Source organism: Candida orthopsilosis (assembly GCF_000315875.1).
Source record: "Candida orthopsilosis Co 90-125, chromosome 4 draft sequence".
NCBI classification, from domain to species: domain Eukaryota; kingdom Fungi; phylum Ascomycota; class Pichiomycetes; order Serinales; family Debaryomycetaceae; genus Lodderomyces; species Lodderomyces orthopsilosis.
The window spans coordinates 560,229-581,208 of NC_018297.1; the positions used below are offsets into that span (position 1 = coordinate 560,229).

The following is a 20,980-nucleotide window of genomic DNA, read 5'->3' on the forward strand; positions in this document are numbered from 1 at the left end:
CATAATTGACTTCTAAGGAACATTTCAAGGACGAACAGGAAAATGTGCCATGAAAATGCAGGGACTGTGTGTGTATTTCCGAACCATAAACATATAGTGCATATCCTTGTACAGGCTCTACATATTGAGTATGCACCTCACAATGCACTACTCGTAGTGTTTGTTGAATGTGGCTAAGTCCCCATTTCTATTCACGAGGCTTTGGCTTGAAATAATCGTCTGAAGCTGATACGGATGTCAACGAGCTTTCATGTCTTATCTCCGATGGTTGTGGAATTTTCTTATCTGTCCCGGTTTTGTTGCGGAATTCGACCCCGAAGGATTGAGCATTTGAGAAGGTGGAGGTAAAGATGTAATCATAGCTCTCCGGTTCTGAGGAGGACCCCAAGTTGATTGTCCAATTTGAGATGTGTTTGATGTAGGTGCACCTGGGGTAGTACCTTGACTGGAAAATTTTTGAGGATGGGTTTGGTGTCCAGCATTTGTAGGTAACGATTGAGGACGACTTCCAAGGGAAGGAATCATGAAAGAATTGGTAATGGAATTGCTTCTCACTACAGTTGCTGGATTTGGTGGGAATTTTATTGGTGTTGGAATAGGATTGAGCCCCTGTAAACCTGGTGAGCTTTTGGACAGTACAAGGGTAGAAACACTCGACAGATCACTGCGTTGAATCTGCTGAGACTCATCTCCATACACTGTCGTGCCCCCACCTGTGATCACTGGTAGCGATCCATGTTGAGTATTTACAGGAGGATGATGTGGAGTCATTTGTGGAACAAAAGATATCTGTGGTTGAGGTTGGTGTGGTACTGAAAGTGGGGGCAATGATATATGACTGTTTTGATTGCCGTTATTGGTGTTGTTGTTACTGTTGTTGAATTGTGGAAAGGGATAAAACGTTATAGGATATATTGGATTTGGTGTGAATGCTGACCCACTCGTAGTCTTCAACGAATTCGACGATACATATCTATTAAACGTTGAATATGCCTTGTTGTCAAAGCTTTGGCTACGTGGCTGCTTCTCCATCATTTGTTGATGCTTTGAGCCAAACTCTTGGTTGCTATGACTTCTTGTATTTTGCTTCCTCTCTAAATCTTCTGGTGAAAGTCCAATGGTTTTCAATGTCGGTATGCAATTTATGTCATATGTAGTTGTAGAATCACCACTAGTGGCAGGTTCATTACTATTAGAGCTAAAATGGGAGGAAACACCAGTCGAATTTGATGCTGCTGACGAATCTCTCTCATCTTGTTGGTTGACTGCTAGTGCTGGACGTTGAGGTGTATCATCACTACTACTAACACTACCGCCGGAATGCATATGATTTAGTGCTCTTGTGTTAAAAGACATATCTTGACTGTAGGAGCTTCCTGAAGGTGTTTCACCGTTGGTAAACCCATTATGAATGTTATTTACAGAATTGTTAATAGTATTGGCGGCGTTGTTATTGTTGTTCGCACTCCCTAAGCATGCATTAGCTGAGTTCTGATGCCTTGTTAACGCATCAGGCCTAGCAAATCTCCGTGAACACTTTTCACAGCTATATGGTTTCTCTCCAGTATGAAGTTTTTCATGTCGCTTCAAATCATGTATTCTCCTAAATTTTAAATGGCAAATGTTGCATACATGAGGTTTCAACGATGAATGTATAAGTTCGTGACTAACCATATTATGTTTTCTAGTGAATCCTTGATTACAAGTTTTACAGAAATATTTTCTTGGTAGTCGTTGTTTGACGGTCGTGGGTGTTACCAGGGACAGATCTTGTTCTTGTTCTTGCGGTTGCGGTTGTGGTTGTGGTTGTGGCTGATGGTGTAATGGTGTTTTCGGTACTAGGGTGCTTTCAGCTGCCTGAGGGTGGAAATAGTCTATTTGTTGGTCAGGAGGATGGGGGACATCTTGTTCCGATTCCGGTTGGATTTTTTGCAGTGGGTGATGATTATGATGATGTAGTGATTCTGATAGCTGCTGCGACAGAGACAGGGAGGCCAGTTCGGGCTGATTCAGATGTAGCGACTGATTAGGGTTCTGAGACATATGTGGTTTGAGGAGCTAAGATGTCAGTCGCTGGTTAACTGTATGAACATTCAAGTATAGATCGTGTTGAGATTGTGAATTTTTTTTTCAAATGATTGTAGTTACTGTGGTGGTGGTGATGGTGATGGTGCCTGAACCGACTTGTTAAACAATTGTAATAATATATGATTTTATGTAGTCAGGTATGATGCCGGTTCGACAAGAGTCGCTACTGTTTGCTTTCTTGTTATTGAAGAGATTGCAATATTCTGTTTTGCTAGTTTGGGTGCATCCAAATATTGGTGAAGAAAATTCTCTTTGCGTATGATGTAATTGCAGTTTAATAGTAATTGAATAATAAAATAAATAATTTTATATTTTTTTTGGGGTGTATCTTCTGATGGCTTTGAACAAAGTGAATAAAATAGGTGTAAATGTAACAAAGAGTTGACAATATTCCTGTCTGAGAAGAAAATAAAGTAACAAACGAACGATGGAACGATTTTAATAATAAGGGGGTTTCGACGAAGAAGGTGGGGAGAGAATGAGTTGGGGGAAGTGAAGCAAATATATATTTACGAATGTTTTGTTGGGAAAACGTCATTCAACAATACGTTTAGTATGAAACGGAAGTGGATTACTTATTCATGGACCATTTTCGACGTTTGTATGGACAAAAATTGATTCTGTTTACAATCTCTTCCATATTACAAATGTGATACAATACGATACAAAAATTTTAAGTCACTAATTTGATTTTGTTGTACATTTCTTTTTTCAGTGTTTGCTTTTTGTTCTTTTGCATCGTTTTCCATTTTGTGTGTCATTCTACGTTATGATTTTTTTGACAACACAGCTTCCATTTGAAGGGGAGATTCAGTAGAGGCAAACTCTGAAATGAAGAAACAAATAAAGTAGCAGGGAGTGGAAAATATTAATCTGGTAGTGGAATATAAACCTTTTTGGTAGTATTATACGACATACTCGCTTCATCGTGCGGATGTTTATTCTTCTATAATACAAGTCGTGTATGCATGCCCAAAGCTATTAAAAATGGTTACAAAAAATAGATCATTTATACAAGAAAAAAAAAAAATTTAACAGGATAAGCAGAGCGGCTTAGTTATGAAAAGTATATAGCAATCATACAAACTACGCACAAAACATCCCTTAGTGCAATGGATTTGTGGCGACAGCTCACAAGACTATTGTTGTTTGTATTGTAAACCACTAAAATACCATCTTGTTCAACAATAACAATAGAACTACTATACCAAGACAATAGAAATACAGAAAGTGTTATGATTAGAAATTAAGTCTTGTTTATTATTTATATACATTTTATAGTGTTACACTTTAGTACTATTTCACACAACAATAGAGGCGCTGGATGCACACGCAAAGACAAAATTATGCTATGCGCGCTTGTCGTGCATACCAAACAAAATTCTTGTACACGCAAAGCTTATCTAATTTATGATCCTAAAGTATATGGCCCAATTGGTTGCAAATACCGGAGTCTAAACCATCGAGTTATAATAATTTGCATTTGTAACATTAACGAAGCTTTTTTTCCCTCCATTTATTATAATATCGTCGTTAGTATTTGGTCTGTCTCAGATTTATGCACAAGGGTTTAATCACTTGTACCTTTTGTATCAAAAAAGTACAAGTCCGTTGTTATCAAAAGAGAAGTATTAGCCGGAGGGTGCATGATATTATAATACGTCCACCATCGTGGAAACAGTTGTCAAATTCTTTGAGCCCACTCTTGCTTTGTTTACTACAACCTAACACGCTCTTGCCTCATTCGGGTTGTGACTATTTTTTGGGTAAAGGTGCACTACTATTGTTGTAAATTATGAGGCGGAAAGCACAAGTAAAGGCGGAAGTCTGCAGAGTGAGGTATGGCTTTGTACTTCACAAAACTTTCGTCAAAAGCAAAGTCGGTGTAAAGAGTACCTTATGAGAATTGTTTGAAATGATCATTTATAGTGGCTCTCACATTTGATGACCCAAATTACCTTCCTCTATTTTTCATTTTCCTCGGTTATCGGTTAAAACAGCTTTGTAAGCGTAGACCGGATCTAGAACGAACAACACAAAAGCGGGAGAAAAAAGTGTTTATTCTTTTCCAGTTACAAAACCTCAAATAGGGTGGACAAGAAAATTAAACACACGACACAAAATAGCAAGGAAAAAAAAAAGAAATTACATACTCTTTTAAATAGAATATTCCAATAATAAAACCCATTTGTGTATTACCATGGAAATATTCAATGTCTACTTTGCCCACGACAGATAAATTTTTACAGCAAGAACAGTATACAATACTCAACTAATGCTAGTGATTTTCACAATTGGAAATGCATTTTGCAAAGCTTGCTTCCCTAGAGAAGGTGTATTTGACAATTTTGATTTAAACAAAGCGGATATAGGCCACTGTAATCGTAGAGCAACTTTGCCTTATCACAAGCCAATTGTTCAACACTGAAGGCGTAGTATTGCGTTTTCAAAGTAAGTCTTGATAATGAGTATCAATTAATGAGTGTTTTCGCCAAAATTGGCGAGATATGCAACACATCACCAAACTATTAATTTCACGTAGTTTATACGAGTCAATGAATTGCTTTTAAGTTCCGATGTTGGCCCCTTACCAGACTAAACTACAAATGTTGGAACTTGTTCCACTCTAGGGGGGCTCTTAATGATGGGGTTAAAACTGAATCTGGGGTATGGTGTTCTATAGTTTGCAATTTGAGCTATAAACTTTTGCTGATTAAGTAGGATTTAATGATACTATAAGGGTCAAGGGTGTTCTATTGTAAATCCCTTAGTCTTTACAATAATTGAACAGCACAGAAAGTAAAGCTTCGAATTGAAAATAAGGTTTTTAAATTATGACTTAAGAAATACATGAAGGGTGCAAAAAATACAATGTCAAATTATTATGAGAGAATTAGAGCACGGTAGTAAGCGTTAGTTTTAGAAGATAAAAATGCAAGCAGAGGATTGAGAAGGCAAGTGTTGGTGATATTGAGATTAGAAGTTATGAAAGCTTTTGTAAAGTCTGCCTCCCTTCTGTACAAACTTACAACTCTTTTCCCCAGTTTTTGAAAATGTGGTCACAATAAATTCACAACCTAAATTGGACTTAACTAAAGGGTTTGATCTGGAACCTATTTCTATTTTCAATCCCCCACTATAGTTTTACCAATGTGGTCATTAACAACGACAGATCAAGATGCATTTCATTGATATAATTCCCCAATTTGATCGCTAAAGTGAATGCTGAAAACCAAAGAAGTTTCTCAATTGAGTAAATGAAGAGTGTTAATTGCTTTATATTGATGTGCAAATGTTCATGACCAGAATTGAGAATCAATTGAATCACGAACTATTTTACATAAACAAAGACAGCAAATTTCCGATGCATGGGTTATTGTTCTAGTCTTGCAAGAGTTCTTGGAACGTGTTGCTTCTGATACCCATTGACCGATGGCTTAGAGTTTAGAATTACTTTTTTTCTTAAGCTACTAAGACAAGATTTGATGTAAAGAGGTTGATGAATTGGATTTAGTATAACAGCATCATGGTGAACAAGTCAATAGTTGAAAGACTGTATGCCGGAAGTGAAAGCCAACGGTACGGGTAAATCATCTGAGGAATTTAATTACCTCCCGTCAGAGCTAAAAGGTAAAGCTCTTCAAAGTATATTGCTATGGGGCTGCCTGACCCTTTTATATGAATTAAGTTTAAATCTGAATATACAAGTGTAAATCACAGACTCTTGCCGGAAAAGTAGTTCAGAGAAGTAATTGGATGGATTTTATACCCTTTTCACCTATTGGAATACTGGCTTTGAGAAGCTGCACATAGATGAGCTGCAAAACAATAAGGTCAGTCATTTGGTAGCATAAAAGTTCCCTGGTCTTTGAGTCACATTTTTCACCACGTTTTGCAATTGAACACTACAAATAAACACGTTGCATATACAGGCACAGAAGGGGTGTCCCAGCTTAAAGTGTGGGCTATTGTTGGCTTGTCCAACAATGCGTCATTGTGGCGTCGTTATCAGTACTGTCAGGGTCGTGTAAAGCTACCCAAGGTTTGAGGTTACTACAAGCTTATTTGAGTTGAACACGTGCAATTGTGAAGCAAATTTCTCATAGGAAATGGCAAAAATGGCCCATTTTGTTCTATTTTAGTACCGTTCTGGACTAATACACCTTTAACAGGCATCTCTGTCAACATATGCATTGATGTCGACATTTGATGCACCCACCCCACGTTGCCCTTTGTTTGTCGATTATTTTTGTAACTCCGTTTTAGCATTCCATTTTTTATTTCACGCTAGTGCACGACTTTTTTATCAACACACCTACATTTCTTGCTTTGCTTTCTGAGAAGGACATATATAGTAAGTGGTACTAACCTTTTCGACTCTACACAGTATACCATGAATAAAGTTCTCCGTTCCTTGCTGTTGAATAAGATAAATGATGGAAATTGTTAGTCTTGTTCAGAATGTATTACAAAAGTAAGAATACAATAACACAAGAGAAATTATAAGTAGTTATTGTGTAGTTGTCAGTCCGATAAGCATTTCATCAATTGCTACAATCCAAACTCCTTACTGACATTAACTACTACTTGGATTGCCTATATCAATGTGTCTACACGGTTAGCTAATAGAAGAAGTATCAAGCTAAAAACGTTCTCCGCTTTCCCAATTTTTACAATTGAATCTCTAATTTCTTTTTTTTTTGTTATATTTTGTAATGTTAATCAAAACTTAATTGTTTGCATGAGGTGAGACACACACCACGTTGTGGGTTTCCCCTTGAACAACTTAACCACGAACTGAACCAAGTTACATTAACGGAACTATAAAAGTGATCGTATAATTTCTACCAGAGAGTACTCTTCTAGTGGCCCTTTTTGACATACTCCACTTTGAGAAAAACGTTTTCTTTATCTCTGTTTAATTTAATATGCGGAAAAGAGATTTTTAATGGTATTACAAAGTGGGAACAAAAAATTACTCTCCCAGGTGGGAACTAAAAAATCATCAATTTTTCTTAATATTTACATTTCTCTAATACAAATCAACAAAAGCAAACAACTACTGTTATACATTACGCTGATCCGTATAGAATATTCACCTGGAGATAGTAAGTCATCTCTTACTATCTTGATAAACAAAGCACTTGTTGAAGTGGTTACCATTTTGTTTTTGTCACCACTATCTCCTTCCCCCCTTTGGATTCCCAGAAAGTTCTCAATCACATCATTCCTAAACTCCCTCCAAGCCCACCGTATTTGATATGTCACTATTGACTAACAGAAAGCGTCCAAGAGGGTATAGTGAAAACTTTGCTCCTCTGCAATCGGCAACACTAAATTCATCGTATCAGCAGCAGCAGCAACAACTGCAGCAACAACAACAACTGCAACTGCAGTTTTTACAACACCAAAGTCAACAAAGTCAGCAATATGACTCATCACAGTCTGCTCAGTCTAATCAATATGACCAAATGCACTCGTTCGAGGGCACATCTATGAGCTCATTTGCTCAAAATTCGAACTTCGGGTATAATAACTCCGCGGTCGGATTCAGCCCACACTTGCAACCCAAGAAATCAAAATTTAGCAATCCGTTCTTGCTGGTTGAAGAGAATGATGCTATTTTAGATGATGGAGAAACAGACACGTTTGCTTTGGACGATGTTGATGAAGGTGGTGGTACAAGTAACGATAATGTCATTACCGGAGACGAGGATGATGAGTATGATGATGATATCATTATTATTGACGAAAGGGATGTTGTCCCCCGTGGTAAGAGAAACAATAGTGATTCAATTTTGATTAACCCCGATGCACAGGAAGCTTACAACCTTTTCAATGTTAATCAATTTGAGATTGATAAATCCACGAGAGCAAAGAAGCAGCGAACTAGTTCGCTACCTCAATTACCTCAGGTAAAGTGTTTTTACAACAAACTACCCAACAACTATATACTACAAACGCCGAAGTTGGGTAATATAAAGACTAATGTTATACCGCATCAGAATAATTTACCGCCATGCGACGATGAAAATGGGCACTATATCATCAAAATCAATGATTCTTTTGCTAACCGTTTTGTGATTGTGAAGTTATTGGGTCAGGGCACATTTGGAAAGGTTGTTCAATGCTTTGATAAGGTCAATAGGGAACAAGTTGCAATAAAAATTATTCGAAACATTCAGAAATATAGGGACGCAGCAAAGATTGAATTGAGAATATTATCAACGTTAAAGAAGTTTGATAATGCCAATAAGAACCATTGCATTCATTTGCGTGAATGCTTCGACTACCGTGGCCACATTTGCATCGTCACTGACTTGTTGAAGATTTCATTGTACGATTTCTTGGAAAACAATAAATTCATTTCGTTTCCTGGAAGTCATATACAAGCTATATCCAAACAATTGATAAGATCAGTCACTTTCCTTCATGATTTAAACTTGATTCACACAGATCTCAAGCCAGAAAATATATTGCTACATGATGACTCATTCACGAAAAAACAATTGTACAGCTCCACCATCAAGAGCGCGTTTATGAATCTCGCAGCCCCAGCCGCATCACCCAAGAGCAATACCAAGAGAGTTCCCAAGACATCTAAAGTGCTAAAAAATCCATTGATTCAGGTTATTGACTTTGGCAGTGCTATTTTTGATGATGAGTACCACTCACTGATTGTTTCAACGCGGCATTATCGTGCACCAGAAATTGTTTTGGGAACTGGTTGGTCATTCCCGTGTGATATGTGGTCAATTGGTTGCATTTTGGTGGAGCTTATTATTGGTGAGCCTTTATTCAAAACACATGATAACCTAGAGCATTTGGCTATGATTGAAAGGATTGCTGGTTACAGAATCGATAGAGAGATGGTAAAATTGTCGAAATTGAATGAAAACGAATGCGGACTTGAATATTTTACCAACGAGTATGTTGGTGGCCCTTTGGATGACGACCAACTAGTGCATACGTCTGCTCGGGACTCCCCATCTGGCACGACATCAATATCGTCATGCTCCGATGATGATGAAGCGGAGGTTGTTCGTAATGTTAGTTCTGTTGGTCTTGATAGTGATGCTGACTATGATCTTACTCGTCGTCGTCGTAATGTACACGAGATGGATGACTCTGATGACTCTGACGATGACGTCATTTTCGATGAAGAGAGGACGTTGGCAAACTCTTTGGTTTTAAAGTTCCCGACGGCATCAACTCCTCAAAAGTTTATCAATGCAGTGGACGAGTTATCAAGAATTGATTTGTTTATCAGTTCACGAATTGGGTTAAGAATCAATTTCGATTACTCGTTGAATCAAAATTATGAGGAAAATAAACATTTGATTAATTTTGGAAATTTTACATTTTGGTGGTTTTTCATTGATTTGTTGAAGAAGTTGTTTGTGATTAATCCTAGAGATCGAATTACGGCATTGGAGGCGTTGAACCATCCATGGTTTAATTTAGGTATACAGGATGAAGGCACAGTCTAGCTGATTGGGTGTGTTTGAGCTTGGGCGTTGAGTTGGCACTTATTACATTGAGGATACCCCTGAACGATATATCGGTCATGTTGCAGGTTACGCGGGAAGACCGATTATATTTCCCTTTTTTTTAATTCTTTATTCAGTTCTTCGTTTTTCAAACTTTTTATGTGATTTGATGGTACTTTAGTTATTACTCAGTTTGTGGTGTTAATATAGTATACTCATTGTTAGCGTTCATGTGCATTTCGTTTTCCAACTGTTCGTCGTAGTGTGTTTTTGTCGGATTTGCAAAGGGGGCTAAACAAGGTCCTTTGTGAACCTCCTGTCGGACCTTTCCTCGCTAAACCTTTTCCGTAATTGCTGAGTCATTGTGAGTACAGGGATTGGAAGGGTGTGTCTATTTGCAACACAAACTCTATTCCAGAGACAACTTGTCGCCTTCCTTATAGAGTTGTCAATGTAGTGATTCTGATGTAACGATAGCCGCAGTAAAAGTGAACCTACAGACACTACCGAACAAATTATGAAGAGGTCTAGACTTACATGTAACGTAAGTACATCTCGTCTTCAAAGGGGGATTCACAATAATAAAAATCTCGTTTCTTTTTACTACTCAAACCACCGAAAAACACTTTCAGGCTGATGTACTCGTATATTTTAGCATAACCGTTGAAATAAACCAAATGTATGTAGTGTTAAAAAAATTTTCAGGGTCATCCATTCCGCTATGTCTTTAATCCATGATACCTGTGTGATATACTTCAAACGGTCTCGTTTATGCATTGATTTTTCCGAAGACAATAAAGAAGCAAAAAAAAAGAAATGAGATCAATTTCATTTGGATTTATAGCTCTCATTAAAAAAAATCATAATCATACAGTTAATTCAATGGCGAGAGCAGAGTAACTATGCATTTTATTTTGAGAGGGGGTATCAGAAAAGATCAATTCTGTTTAGAAGGGATGTAGAACATAGTCGAACCTTACAAAGCTTTTAAATTACCATACCTCTACTAGGTCCCTTCAGATCCCCCTGTTTATGAAAAGTCTAGATTTATAACATAACCAAAAGCTCACACCTACTTTCAGCTAGTAAAACCGTAACCATTGATTAACCCTAAACCACAAAAGCTAATGTGAAAAATCAAATGCAAACTCTTAATTGGCTACATCACGATTAGATAGCACAAAATTGTCTGCACTTAATTATGAAAAAATTTTCATCCATAATTGCATTGAAATTGAGATTGAGAAATTTTTTTCGGCTTGTGTGACACTAAAAGTCACTGTAGGTTATGTATGTTTCAGATCATTAATTATAATCGGATGGGCAAGTCACAAATTTGGCACAACTTTTAGATTCACTTTATAATGAAAAGAAATGGGCTTACAAGAGTCAACTTTATGGAGTAGTCTAGATACGATCATACAGATACGAAAGTCGGACAATACGAGCAGCAGCAACAAGTATCTACGCTTACTTACTTTATATTCCCTAATCACTTAATAAACCAAATAAAAAATATTCAACTCAATGAACATGGATGACGACTTTGCAATACCAGACAAGAGTTGCATTTATGGTCGTAGATAATAACTACAACGGCAAAATTCTTCGTGTCTATTGTTCGGAATACATTCTGCCCCACCCGTTACCACAACAACGGTTTTTATGTTGCATTGTAACACAAATTCTCTTTATTCACTATTGGACTTTCAATACTATTTCTCCTTTAGGTTAAGTGTGCACTGATCAAAAAATATAAATTGCATCACCACAAAATCAAAGGCAGCACAAAGGTTAGTTGAGCAGATTCAAAAGAAGGACTAGCACTACTACCGAGGCATATGAAAAATATACTGGCAAATGTTCTCGTGTTTGGGATTCTCTGGTGGAATTGAAAGGCGGCTCCAATTGAAAAGAGAAGCCTTCTCTCTAATGGCATCAAAACTACGCGCAACGGTTAAAAACAGCAACTCTACATAAAATTAGTGAATTTAAAAGAAAAACCTAACAGATTTGTAGAGGAATATCGGCGCCATCCGATCTTACGGCCTCTAAGCCACATCGGGATTGGCCAATTTTATTATTATAGTTTTACATTTTCATTGTTTGAGTTCAACCAATTGTTGTAAATTAATTAGCAACTGGCGTGTACCCGATACCAATGTTGACTAAAGCCTCACAAAAAAACTTCATTGTCGTGACATTTTTAAGAAAACGTCCACACACGACCAATTTATTCATTTTGTGTTTGTTTTTATGTCTCAATCTAACCAATCCACCACCTTTTCTCTTGATTAATCTTCTTCATTAATACATTATTATGGTTAGAAATATATTCCATTTGACAGCCTAAACAGGACAAGTAATGACTAATAGGGGACTGATACCAAGAAAATTTACTGCAATATTCTTCTTCCTCCTATTCTTTTGAAAATTAAGCTTTATTCAGTTGGTTTTGTAATATTAAGCTCTTGGTTAGGAAGAGGTTCCTATGATATTCTGTTACACCCTGGGAGACTGTTGTCAAGAACAGTCTGGGAGAAAAAAAAAGGGGGGAGGTATAACCCTGGAACTGTTGTCCCTTTCAATTGCCACCTCGGGTTAACTCAATAAGGAGATGTTCTTTTTGTATACCAAAGACAACGGACAATTACTGCTCCCGTCGTTGCGACAGCTTTTAGCTAGTAAAAGTGGCGCAATACTGTGTCAATGTCGGTTGCATACTGAAAAAGCAAGGGGGTCGATTAACAGGTTACCATGGTTACAGGTAACAATAATACTCCAATATGCAACCAATATGTTGTCATTGGTTTTTGGTGTGTGTCGCAAGTGATTCTAGATCTTATGTGGCAACAAAAACAAAAATGAAAAAGAAATTGTAAACGGGATCAAATACACAAAGACGAGTGCTTAGACCAATTTAACTAAATAGGGCGAATTAATAAACAGACGATTGGGTGGAATCTACTTCTATACAGGAATAGACGCCAAAAAATATCCATCAAGACAAAGACACTTTGCATTTGTGTAATACCATATAAAGATCTTTTATACAGGAACCAATACTCCTAAAACCATAAACAATAGGACTCTATTGTTCTTCTGTATATTGTTGATGAAAATTTTTTCAAATTGGGACAAGTAATAAACAAACAGATAACACTGCCTACTAATTTCATATAAATATATTTACAAATATCCCGACGAACATGTTATGAGTTTTCAATTTTGCTTCCCTCTTTCTCTTAGTTTCTTTTCTTCATCTAAAGATCAAGCTTATTCACATTCATTTATTTCAGAACGTTAGTAACATCTACTACTATAACGTCTATTTACCCAACTATTGTCTTTCCTTATTAACAAGAGTTTATTAAATTCCCAACTACTTTTACCAATCGTTTAATTACTATTAAAACTTGATTAAAATGAAATCATCAGTCTTAAGTTTGTTAACTATCGCAGCATCTGCTTTAGCTGCTCCATTGCAACATCAACACCACCACCATCACCAACAAGAAAAGAGAGATGCTGTCACCAAGGTTGTTTATGTTGACGGAAATGGAAACACCGTTACTGGTCCAACTGCTTCTGCTTCATCTGCTTCTGCTTCATCTGCTTCTGCTTCTGCTCAATCGACCATTACCCCCGCTTCATCTTCAGCTGCGGAGACCACCCAAGATGCTGAAACTGCCTCTTCATCCGCTTCAACTTCATCTTCTTCATCAGATGACGACTCCTCAACCGAAACGGGTTCATCATCCACTGGTGACTCATCAATCGCTGGTGACTTGGAGGCTTTTGTTAACCCAACTGAAAAATTCGAAGATGGTGTCCATTCATGTGATTCAGTTGTCACCGGTCAAGGTGTTATTGCTGTTGATTGGCTTTCAGGTTTGAACGGTGGTTGGACCACCATTATGAATGAAAATGGTGATACTTCATCCACCTGTAAAGATGGTTACTACTGTTCATACGCTTGTCAAGCTGGTATGTCAAAGACACAGTGGCCATCAGAACAACCAAGCAATGGTATCTCCGTTGGTGGATTGTACTGTAAGAATGGTAAATTGTACAGATCAAACCAAGATGAGGACTACTTGTGTTCATGGGGTGCAAACAGCGTTCAATTTGATTCACAAATCTCCAAGGATGTTGCTATTTGCAGAACCGATTACCCAGGTTCTGAAAACATGAACATTCCAACTTTGTTGTCTGGTGGTGGATCTGCTCCTGTAGCTGTTGTTGACTCAGACGAATACTACAACTGGAAAGGTGGAAAGACTTCAACTCAATACTATGTCAACAATGCTGGTGTTTCTGTTGAAGACGGTTGTGTTTGGGGTACTTCTGGATCCGGTGTTGGTAACTGGGCCCCTGTGGTTCTTGGTGCTGGTACTACTGGTGGTAAGACTTATTTGTCGTTGATTCCAAACCCAAACAACACTGAGAAACCAAACTACAACATCAAGATTGAAGGTGACGACGTTAATGGTAACTGTAAATACGAAAATGGACAATACAATGGTTCTGGATCTGATGGTTGTACCGTGACTGTCAACTCTGGTGATGCCAAGTTTGTTTTCTATTAAAGAACTACAGCCTACCTTTTATTGACTCCATTGAAAAAGTTTTTTTTATTTTATGTTGAATATTGGATGTCTTTTTGTCGTTTCGTTTCGTTTTGAAAATCGGTTCAAAGAGTATAACAGAGATCGATCTTTTCCCTTTTGTTTCGGTCTTTAAAACTGTCTGAGAAAATGCTGTTGTTGGTGCAGGGATCTACTGCCAATGATTGTTCAACTTCAATGCTGTATTATTTTGTTTTTGTTTTTAATTGATACCATGATTTTTCATATATATGTTTTATTCTATTGATCTGCTATTGATTAATGGAAGAGTTCTTTATTTAGATATTTTTTTATATTAAATGTTTGCCTTTTTCAAATTACGTTACGTAGATAATCTATAGTAGAGGCTTGTCATCCAAAGGCAACCGAATTACAATAACTTACTATTAGTTCATCCTTTGTTTTGAATAAGTCGTACAAATTACCAATTATCTCTTCTGGTGCAGGCAGGAAAGAACTTTGAATATATAAGCAAAGATGGGTCTGCCTTAGCTTTTTGCATAAGAATCTGTTCAAAGTAGCAATTGTTTGTGTGGATGATATCTTGAATACTTTGGGATTGACTGCAATTGTTGATCCGATTGGTTGAAATCGTACGCTTACCTTGGTAGTCTGTTCTGGAACAGGATCTTGTGTCTGATCTGCATTTGAGTAGTGCTTCTGTTCATGCTCCTCAAGTGTTTTTTCTACCTGCTCTTGCTGCTTTGTAGGAAGTTTATCTAAGACAATTGATGTGGATAAGGGTATGCGTGACTCCAAGCTTTGACTCTTAATTTCCTCAGCATTGACGACTCTGTCTGATAACACAATCAGGCCAGAAGATGAACTTGATGATAAGCTCGAAGAGTCTTCTTCATTTTCAGGCTCAGATTGTCGTATGTATGACATCGTTAGTTTGTCATTGTAACGTCCTGTGATATATTAAGTTAATTTTGAATTCGCAGCGGGATTTTTTAAAAAAAGGGAAAAAGCGTTAGAAGCAAGTACTTTCAAAGATTACTCATTCAGCAACAATGACCTCCGAAGAAGACGAGAAGTCAGATGCCAGATCAATAACTTCAGATCTTGAAAGCGAATCAACAATCAATGAGCCAATTCAATTCGAGAGAGTTCTTGAAAGTTTAAAAACGGGAGCGAAAGATGCTATTGCGGAAAAGGATTACTTGTCGTACAGCACTTTACTAGATATCCAATTACATGACCCATCTCGCTACACCTACGATGAGAGAGAACAACTCATAGGTAGTCTATTGGAAGTTTTGCAGCTGAATGACACCTTGGTTTACGAAATAGGATGGGACATTCCAAGTATTATCATACCTTATATTGAATCGGACTTTGAATTCAACTCCGGGATCAGAGATGCGCCTTGTGTATACAAAATTTTAAAAATATTCGAGGTCTTAGCAACCCACGGGAACCCAAAAGAGTTATTCTTGAAGAGTTGCGAATTGTTGGGGACTTTAACTTTAAGTGATGATTCAAGTATTGATTTTACCCATAAGGAAAACTTTTTTGAAATTAAAATGTACAATATCAATGAATTGATGGCCACTTGTTTGAGGAAGATACCAACATTGTACCCATCTAGACTCCTTGCCATGACTGTGGGATCATATGTTAACTTGATGTATAACTTGCAACAGGTTTCAATTTCTCGATCAACTTACCAATTTGTATTGAAAAGAGCATACAGCTTTGTTAGAAATTATGACCGTGCTCCAAAACCGGAAAATGTCGATTACACAGAATCTGAGTTATCAAAAATTCAAAACGATGAAGACTACTTGATTAGAAAATTGTTGACTGGATTCATTACCAATATGATATACATGGGTACAAGGGCCTACACTTCGTTTTTTTCGATGCGTCATTTCTACTATTTGCAACGGGATTCAGGTAAGATTCTTGAAGGCCAAGAACCACCCGACACTGCTATTTTTGATAGATTTTACGAATTGGCTTATCTGTTTGATTTGTATTTAAGCAACTTTTTTGATAAGTTTGTGCAGGAGTCCAAGAAGTTTATATACGGGATCAAGCACAACGGTGATGACTTCACTGACTTGTTGTTTGAAAAATGTGTCATTGATTATCAATCAAATTTGTTGACGAGTATTGTGGATAGTGATGCCAAGTCTGTCAATGACTCACCGCTAGGAGAAATTATTTTATTCACACAATTTAAAGCCGTTAGCCATGCATTTGATACTCCTTTAATCAAACTTAGTGATGCCATTAGCATTGCGTTGCGATTGCTTATCCCGCAAATGATTCAAAAAACTTTTGTACATAGGGGATTACAGGATTTGGTATTGTTCTGGATCTGGTATGCTTTACAACAAAACGATCTCAAAACTGATCCCAATTATGATGCAAAGATAGATTTGACATCGGTATCACAAGAGTACTTGCCTATATTTTTTCAATGTTTGATATTCGTGTTTCATCATAGCGAAGTGCCAAGATTTAGATATATGATGTTGACTTTGTTGACAAAATTGTTGATTGCGACCCCAGAATCAGTTGGTTATGATTTTATCAAGGATACTGTTGAAAATTGTCCATTTGAGGTGATACGACCAGCTTTAATTGGTATTTATAAGGAGCTTTTGTTGAACCTGAGAACTGGCATCAATGATGTTGATCTTGACTTAAAGAGAGTGTCCCTCAAGGATGAAAATGGAGCTACAAAGGCTCCTGAGTTGCCACCTAGAAGGGTAAAGACTACAACATATTATGCCTTGACAGAAGAGAAGTTCAATGATATTCTTGAATGGGTCCTTCTAGCTCAGTCAAATACCTTCATTGAGAATGAAGGGGAAACTAAAATAGATCCAACAAAACTCTCAACATTGGCATCGGTTTTGAATTTGCTTGTTGCATTAAAGAAACATGAGGCTGTTTCTGCAAACAAGGACAAATTGGAAGTAGTCTTGAGGGGTGTCGACAGGAACATCGAATTCATCACCAAGAATGGTCTGAACCAGTTTGAAAAGAATGCTGCTGGTATGTTGGGACTCACAATTGAAAGAATAAGAGAATAAATAAATACAGAATGTCTATATTTCGTTGAATAAATACACTTGCAATGTTTACTTCTTTTTCTTCTTACCGGAACTCCTATCATCAACCAATGGACCCCAGTAGACAAAGAATCCTTCTTTCGTACTTGAAATGTCTTCTTCCATTTGTAATTCCACATCATCAATAAATGGGTCCTCAAAATCATACTTCCCTACTTTTCGAATCATCTTAATCTCATGTTGTCGAACTAATTGCTCTTCTGTTAGCTCTTTGCCACGAGGGGCAACCGGTAGTACTGAGTTGTTCTGTTGTGGTGCTTTCTCTTGATCGTCTCCTAAGTCATCATCCTCGTCGTCATCATCTTCATCGTCTATCATGTCATCTATAACATCAATAGCTGATTTGGCTTTTGGGTGCATCACTGACCAGCCATATTTATCTTCGGCTAGTTTTAAAACATTAACAACGACTTCAGCCTTACCTGGTTGTGGATCTTTAGGATCTAATAACGGGATGTTTAGTGCAACGATCGGTGCCTCGGGTTTTTCCCTTTCCTTTTCCTTCATTGTCTTCTCAACAGGCTTTTCCTTGATCTTGTCCGCTTTGTCAACAACCGAAAATGGTGCCACCGACATCGCAGGAGCAATATCTTCACCATCATCTGGGTTTAGTAAATCAATTACTGTAGGAGCAGCTAGTTTGACTGGTTTCGATGGAGCTCTTGCTGCATTCAAATCGGCTTTTGGCAGCCTTTTTCCTGAATCACCTTTACTTGTATGAACTGCTTCACTTTCCTTCAGTGCTCGCGATTGGGGTATGTTCGGTTTCGATACAATATTTGGAGAGTTTTGAAGACCCGGAGAGTTAGGTTTGCGTTTTTTGGACTCGTTTGAACTATTCAGGGTGTTTGGTTTCTTTCGCTTTGTCAAATTATGACTCTTTAATATATCAGCCGACTGAGATGCAGTTAATGGAGCTGGTGACACGTCGTCATCCAAGTTGATTATGGAGTTGATGGATGTCTTGCTTTTAGGTTGGGGTGATGCAATTGGTTCTAACTGAAATTTTGTTTGAAACTTTTTTACCTGAGCTGAAATGGATGGAGATGGTGATAAAGATAACGATCGCGATTTGGAGTTATTAGCTCCTACTATTGCATTACCTTTGACGTTTGTGGATGGATTGTTTTGTGGTTTGGACGGCAGAAACAAACTTTTTGGAATATTGGCCCCATTGGCGGGTTTTGCGTCAGGGTCAAACGATGTTTGATATTGCGATACGAGTTGCTGTATCGGCGTGTGGGTCTGCCGTTTGTCGCTGATTCTGCTTTGCAATTTCTTCACATTTGGTAAGGCTGTATTGGTTGATGACGAGTTGGAATCCAAAAGCGACGAAATGGAAACATTTGTACTAGTTCCTTGAGACATAGTTTAGTATCTCAACACGGGTTTTGTGAGAATCTAGGGGATTTCGAAAATGGCTGCAAATTCGCTTTAATTTATTGCAAGTTCAAATTTTGGTATATAGCACTTCTATATGATGATTGATTGGGGTTGTATTCTGATAGTGTAAATTTTGGTTAATTTAATTTTGTTTTGTTCTATTTTGGGTCATTTAGAAAGGTTTTTTTTGAATTTCCTGTACATTTACACACTACCCCAAAACATTTCAATTTCTTTGTTTTGTTTTGTTCGTTTATTCATTTGCTGTACAGTTGAATACTAATTTGAAGTGCTTGTTAACTATGGGCATGTTCGCACTCTCATTGATTTTCTTTTTTCTCTCCAAAAGAAGGTAGCGTTTTAATCGGATGCACAACGACGGAACAAAAAAATTAGATTAGCGTATAGTTGTAAGTTGTATGCAGGATGCAAATGCCAAAAGCTTGTAGGGTTTATGTTTGATTTTATGTCAAGGTTGGAACTATAGACTAAAGGGAGCACTTTTTGTGGAAGCTTTCTTCATCAAGATGCTAGAATAGCCGTTTTGCAATGTAACAATATGTGAACTTTATTTCCTGATTTATAAGTTTTTGGCAACAAAAGCTGCACAAAAATGATCACCTGCGAAATTAAGGGAAACCCATCTGGGCTTAACAAATCCTACCAATATTCAAAGAATATATTCAAAAGGGGTGCTTCTCACCAATTATAAATGCTCATTTATTGGAGTGATTTACATCCGTCACAACCATGTCATTGCGTTCAAGCATAGACCATTGAAGTTCGATACACATTTTCGTCGATAAAATTCGGTTCAATAGTAAAGGAGTCTTGTGTACGTTCCTCCCACTCTTTCACCTAAAAAAGACGAACATACAGAGAGATCAGTTATTTACCGATATCTGCTTTTGTGGTTTGGCTTGGTCGCATCTACGAATTCAACTTCATCATACTTGTTGTCTAATTTTTACCCCATATCCTATATACTAGCAACATGAACTCGTACCTTGATTCTTATCATCATTTTCAATCGTTATATTTATAGTTTCCGGTTTATTCGTATTGGCCTGCTCTTGATTCTCCTCATCTTCATCATTGTTGAAATCTGGCAACGACTGGGCAATCTTCTTGAACAATAGCTTGACATTGTGGTTAGCCTTTGTGGATGTCTCTATAAAAAAATTAGACCCAATCTTGTTATGCAATTGCTCAACTTCTTCGACACTCACTTGTCGCTTGGTATTTGCAAGATCCAGCTTGTTGCCAACTAGCACAATCACTACATCGTCACCTCTCTCCACTTTAACATCTTTTATCCACTTATCGAGATTCAAAAAAGACTTTTTATTAGTAATATCGTAGCATATCACAGCTACGTGCGAGTCACGAATATACGATGGAATTAATGATCGAAATCTCTCTTGTCCTGCAGTATCCCACAATTGCAATCTCACAGTTTTTCCTTCTTCAAGGTACATAGTTTTACTTAAAAAGTCAATCCCTATTGTAGTGGCATAAGTTTCATCAAATGTATCATACATAAATCGTGTAATTAGAGAGGTCTTACCGACACTTTGATCTCCCAAAAAGACAATTTTGTATTTTTTGAGAATATTTGTTTTGTCAGAGTTCATGATTGTGTTATAGCTGAGTTTTCAATGGGAGGTATAGTAATCTCTTTGTAATGAGCGACAGTCGAACTTAGTTGCTGTGTGATTGTGGTGAAAAGCAGTTCTAATCAATGGTCTGGTCCCTAGGTGACACCAAGATTTTTTTTTTCTTTGGCGCTTTAGCAATCACGTAAAAAAAAAAACAAATTCGAATCGACCTTCTTAGATACAGCCAAACCCACCGACGAAAACAATTCAATCAAATTAAAATGGATGATGCTGAGTTGAATGCTATTAGACAAGCACGTCTAGCGGAGCTACAAAAGTCTTCTAGTGGGGGAAGTCCAAGTCCTTCGACATCACAAAACCAACAACAACAACAGGCAGCAGCCAATGACATGACCAGCGTCATATTAGGCAAGATATTAGAAACAGAAGCACGAGAGAGGTTGAGCAGAGTCAGAATAGTCAGACCAGACAGAGCACAAGCGGTGGAAAACTACATCGTGAAGCTATATTCCGTTGGGCAGATAAGGCAAAAATTAAGTGAAAAGGATATCGTTGAGATTCTAGATGGCTTGAGCAGAGACACTCAGCAAAAGCAACAGTCTAAAATTGTATATAATAGAAAGTCTACCCTCGATGACGATGACGAAGATGACTTTTTTGATTAGTTGAGTGAGTTATTTTACTAA

At 37.4% G+C, this 20,980-nt stretch overlaps 8 protein-coding genes across 8 annotated transcripts; 4 read left to right on the top strand and 4 right to left on the bottom strand. All coding sequences in view use genetic code 12, as the record gives it.

Moving 5' to 3' along the window:
* Positions 1-255: 255 nt before the first annotated feature.
* On the bottom strand, positions 256-2,043 carry CORT_0D03010 (transcription factor; the record flags this gene model as incomplete). The annotated part of the gene is made up of 1 exon (XM_003869233.1): positions 256-2,043. The coding sequence occupies one exon, from the start codon at positions 2,041-2,043 to the stop codon at positions 256-258; it is 1,788 nt and encodes a 595-aa protein (XP_003869282.1).
* Positions 2,044-7,349: 5,306 nt separating this feature from the next.
* On the top strand, positions 7,350-9,578 carry CORT_0D03020 (Kns1 protein; the record flags this gene model as incomplete). The annotated part of the gene is made up of 1 exon (XM_003869234.1): positions 7,350-9,578. The coding sequence occupies one exon, from the start codon at positions 7,350-7,352 to the stop codon at positions 9,576-9,578; it is 2,229 nt and encodes a 742-aa protein (XP_003869283.1).
* A 3,425-nt stretch (positions 9,579-13,003) lies between these two features.
* Positions 13,004-14,167, top strand: CORT_0D03030 (Sim1 adhesin-like protein; the record flags this gene model as incomplete). Its single annotated transcript, XM_003869235.1, has 1 exon — positions 13,004-14,167. One exon carries the CDS (start codon positions 13,004-13,006, stop codon positions 14,165-14,167), a length of 1,164 nt encoding a protein of 387 aa, XP_003869284.1.
* A 390-nt stretch (positions 14,168-14,557) lies between these two features.
* CORT_0D03040 (Atg12 protein) lies at positions 14,558-15,094 on the bottom strand (the record flags this gene model as incomplete). Its single annotated transcript, XM_003869236.1, has 1 exon — positions 14,558-15,094. The coding sequence occupies one exon, from the start codon at positions 15,092-15,094 to the stop codon at positions 14,558-14,560; it is 537 nt and encodes a 178-aa protein (XP_003869285.1).
* Positions 15,095-15,219: 125 nt separating this feature from the next.
* On the top strand, positions 15,220-17,253 carry CORT_0D03050 (Ybp1 protein; the record flags this gene model as incomplete). The annotated part of the gene is made up of 1 exon (XM_003869237.1): positions 15,220-17,253. The coding sequence occupies one exon, from the start codon at positions 15,220-15,222 to the stop codon at positions 17,251-17,253; it is 2,034 nt and encodes a 677-aa protein (XP_003869286.1).
* Positions 17,254-17,301: 48 nt separating this feature from the next.
* On the bottom strand, positions 17,302-18,660 carry CORT_0D03060 (hypothetical protein; the record flags this gene model as incomplete). The annotated part of the gene is made up of 1 exon (XM_003869238.1): positions 17,302-18,660. One exon carries the CDS (start codon positions 18,658-18,660, stop codon positions 17,302-17,304), a length of 1,359 nt encoding a protein of 452 aa, XP_003869287.1.
* A 1,001-nt stretch (positions 18,661-19,661) lies between these two features.
* CORT_0D03070 (Ypt6 protein) lies at positions 19,662-20,309 on the bottom strand (the record flags this gene model as incomplete). Its single annotated transcript, XM_003869239.1, has 1 exon — positions 19,662-20,309. The coding sequence occupies one exon, from the start codon at positions 20,307-20,309 to the stop codon at positions 19,662-19,664; it is 648 nt and encodes a 215-aa protein (XP_003869288.1).
* A 245-nt stretch (positions 20,310-20,554) lies between these two features.
* CORT_0D03080 (Ymr074c protein) lies at positions 20,555-20,959 on the top strand (the record flags this gene model as incomplete). The annotated part of the gene is made up of 1 exon (XM_003869240.1): positions 20,555-20,959. One exon carries the CDS (start codon positions 20,555-20,557, stop codon positions 20,957-20,959), a length of 405 nt encoding a protein of 134 aa, XP_003869289.1.
* Positions 20,960-20,980: the final 21 nt, after the last annotated feature.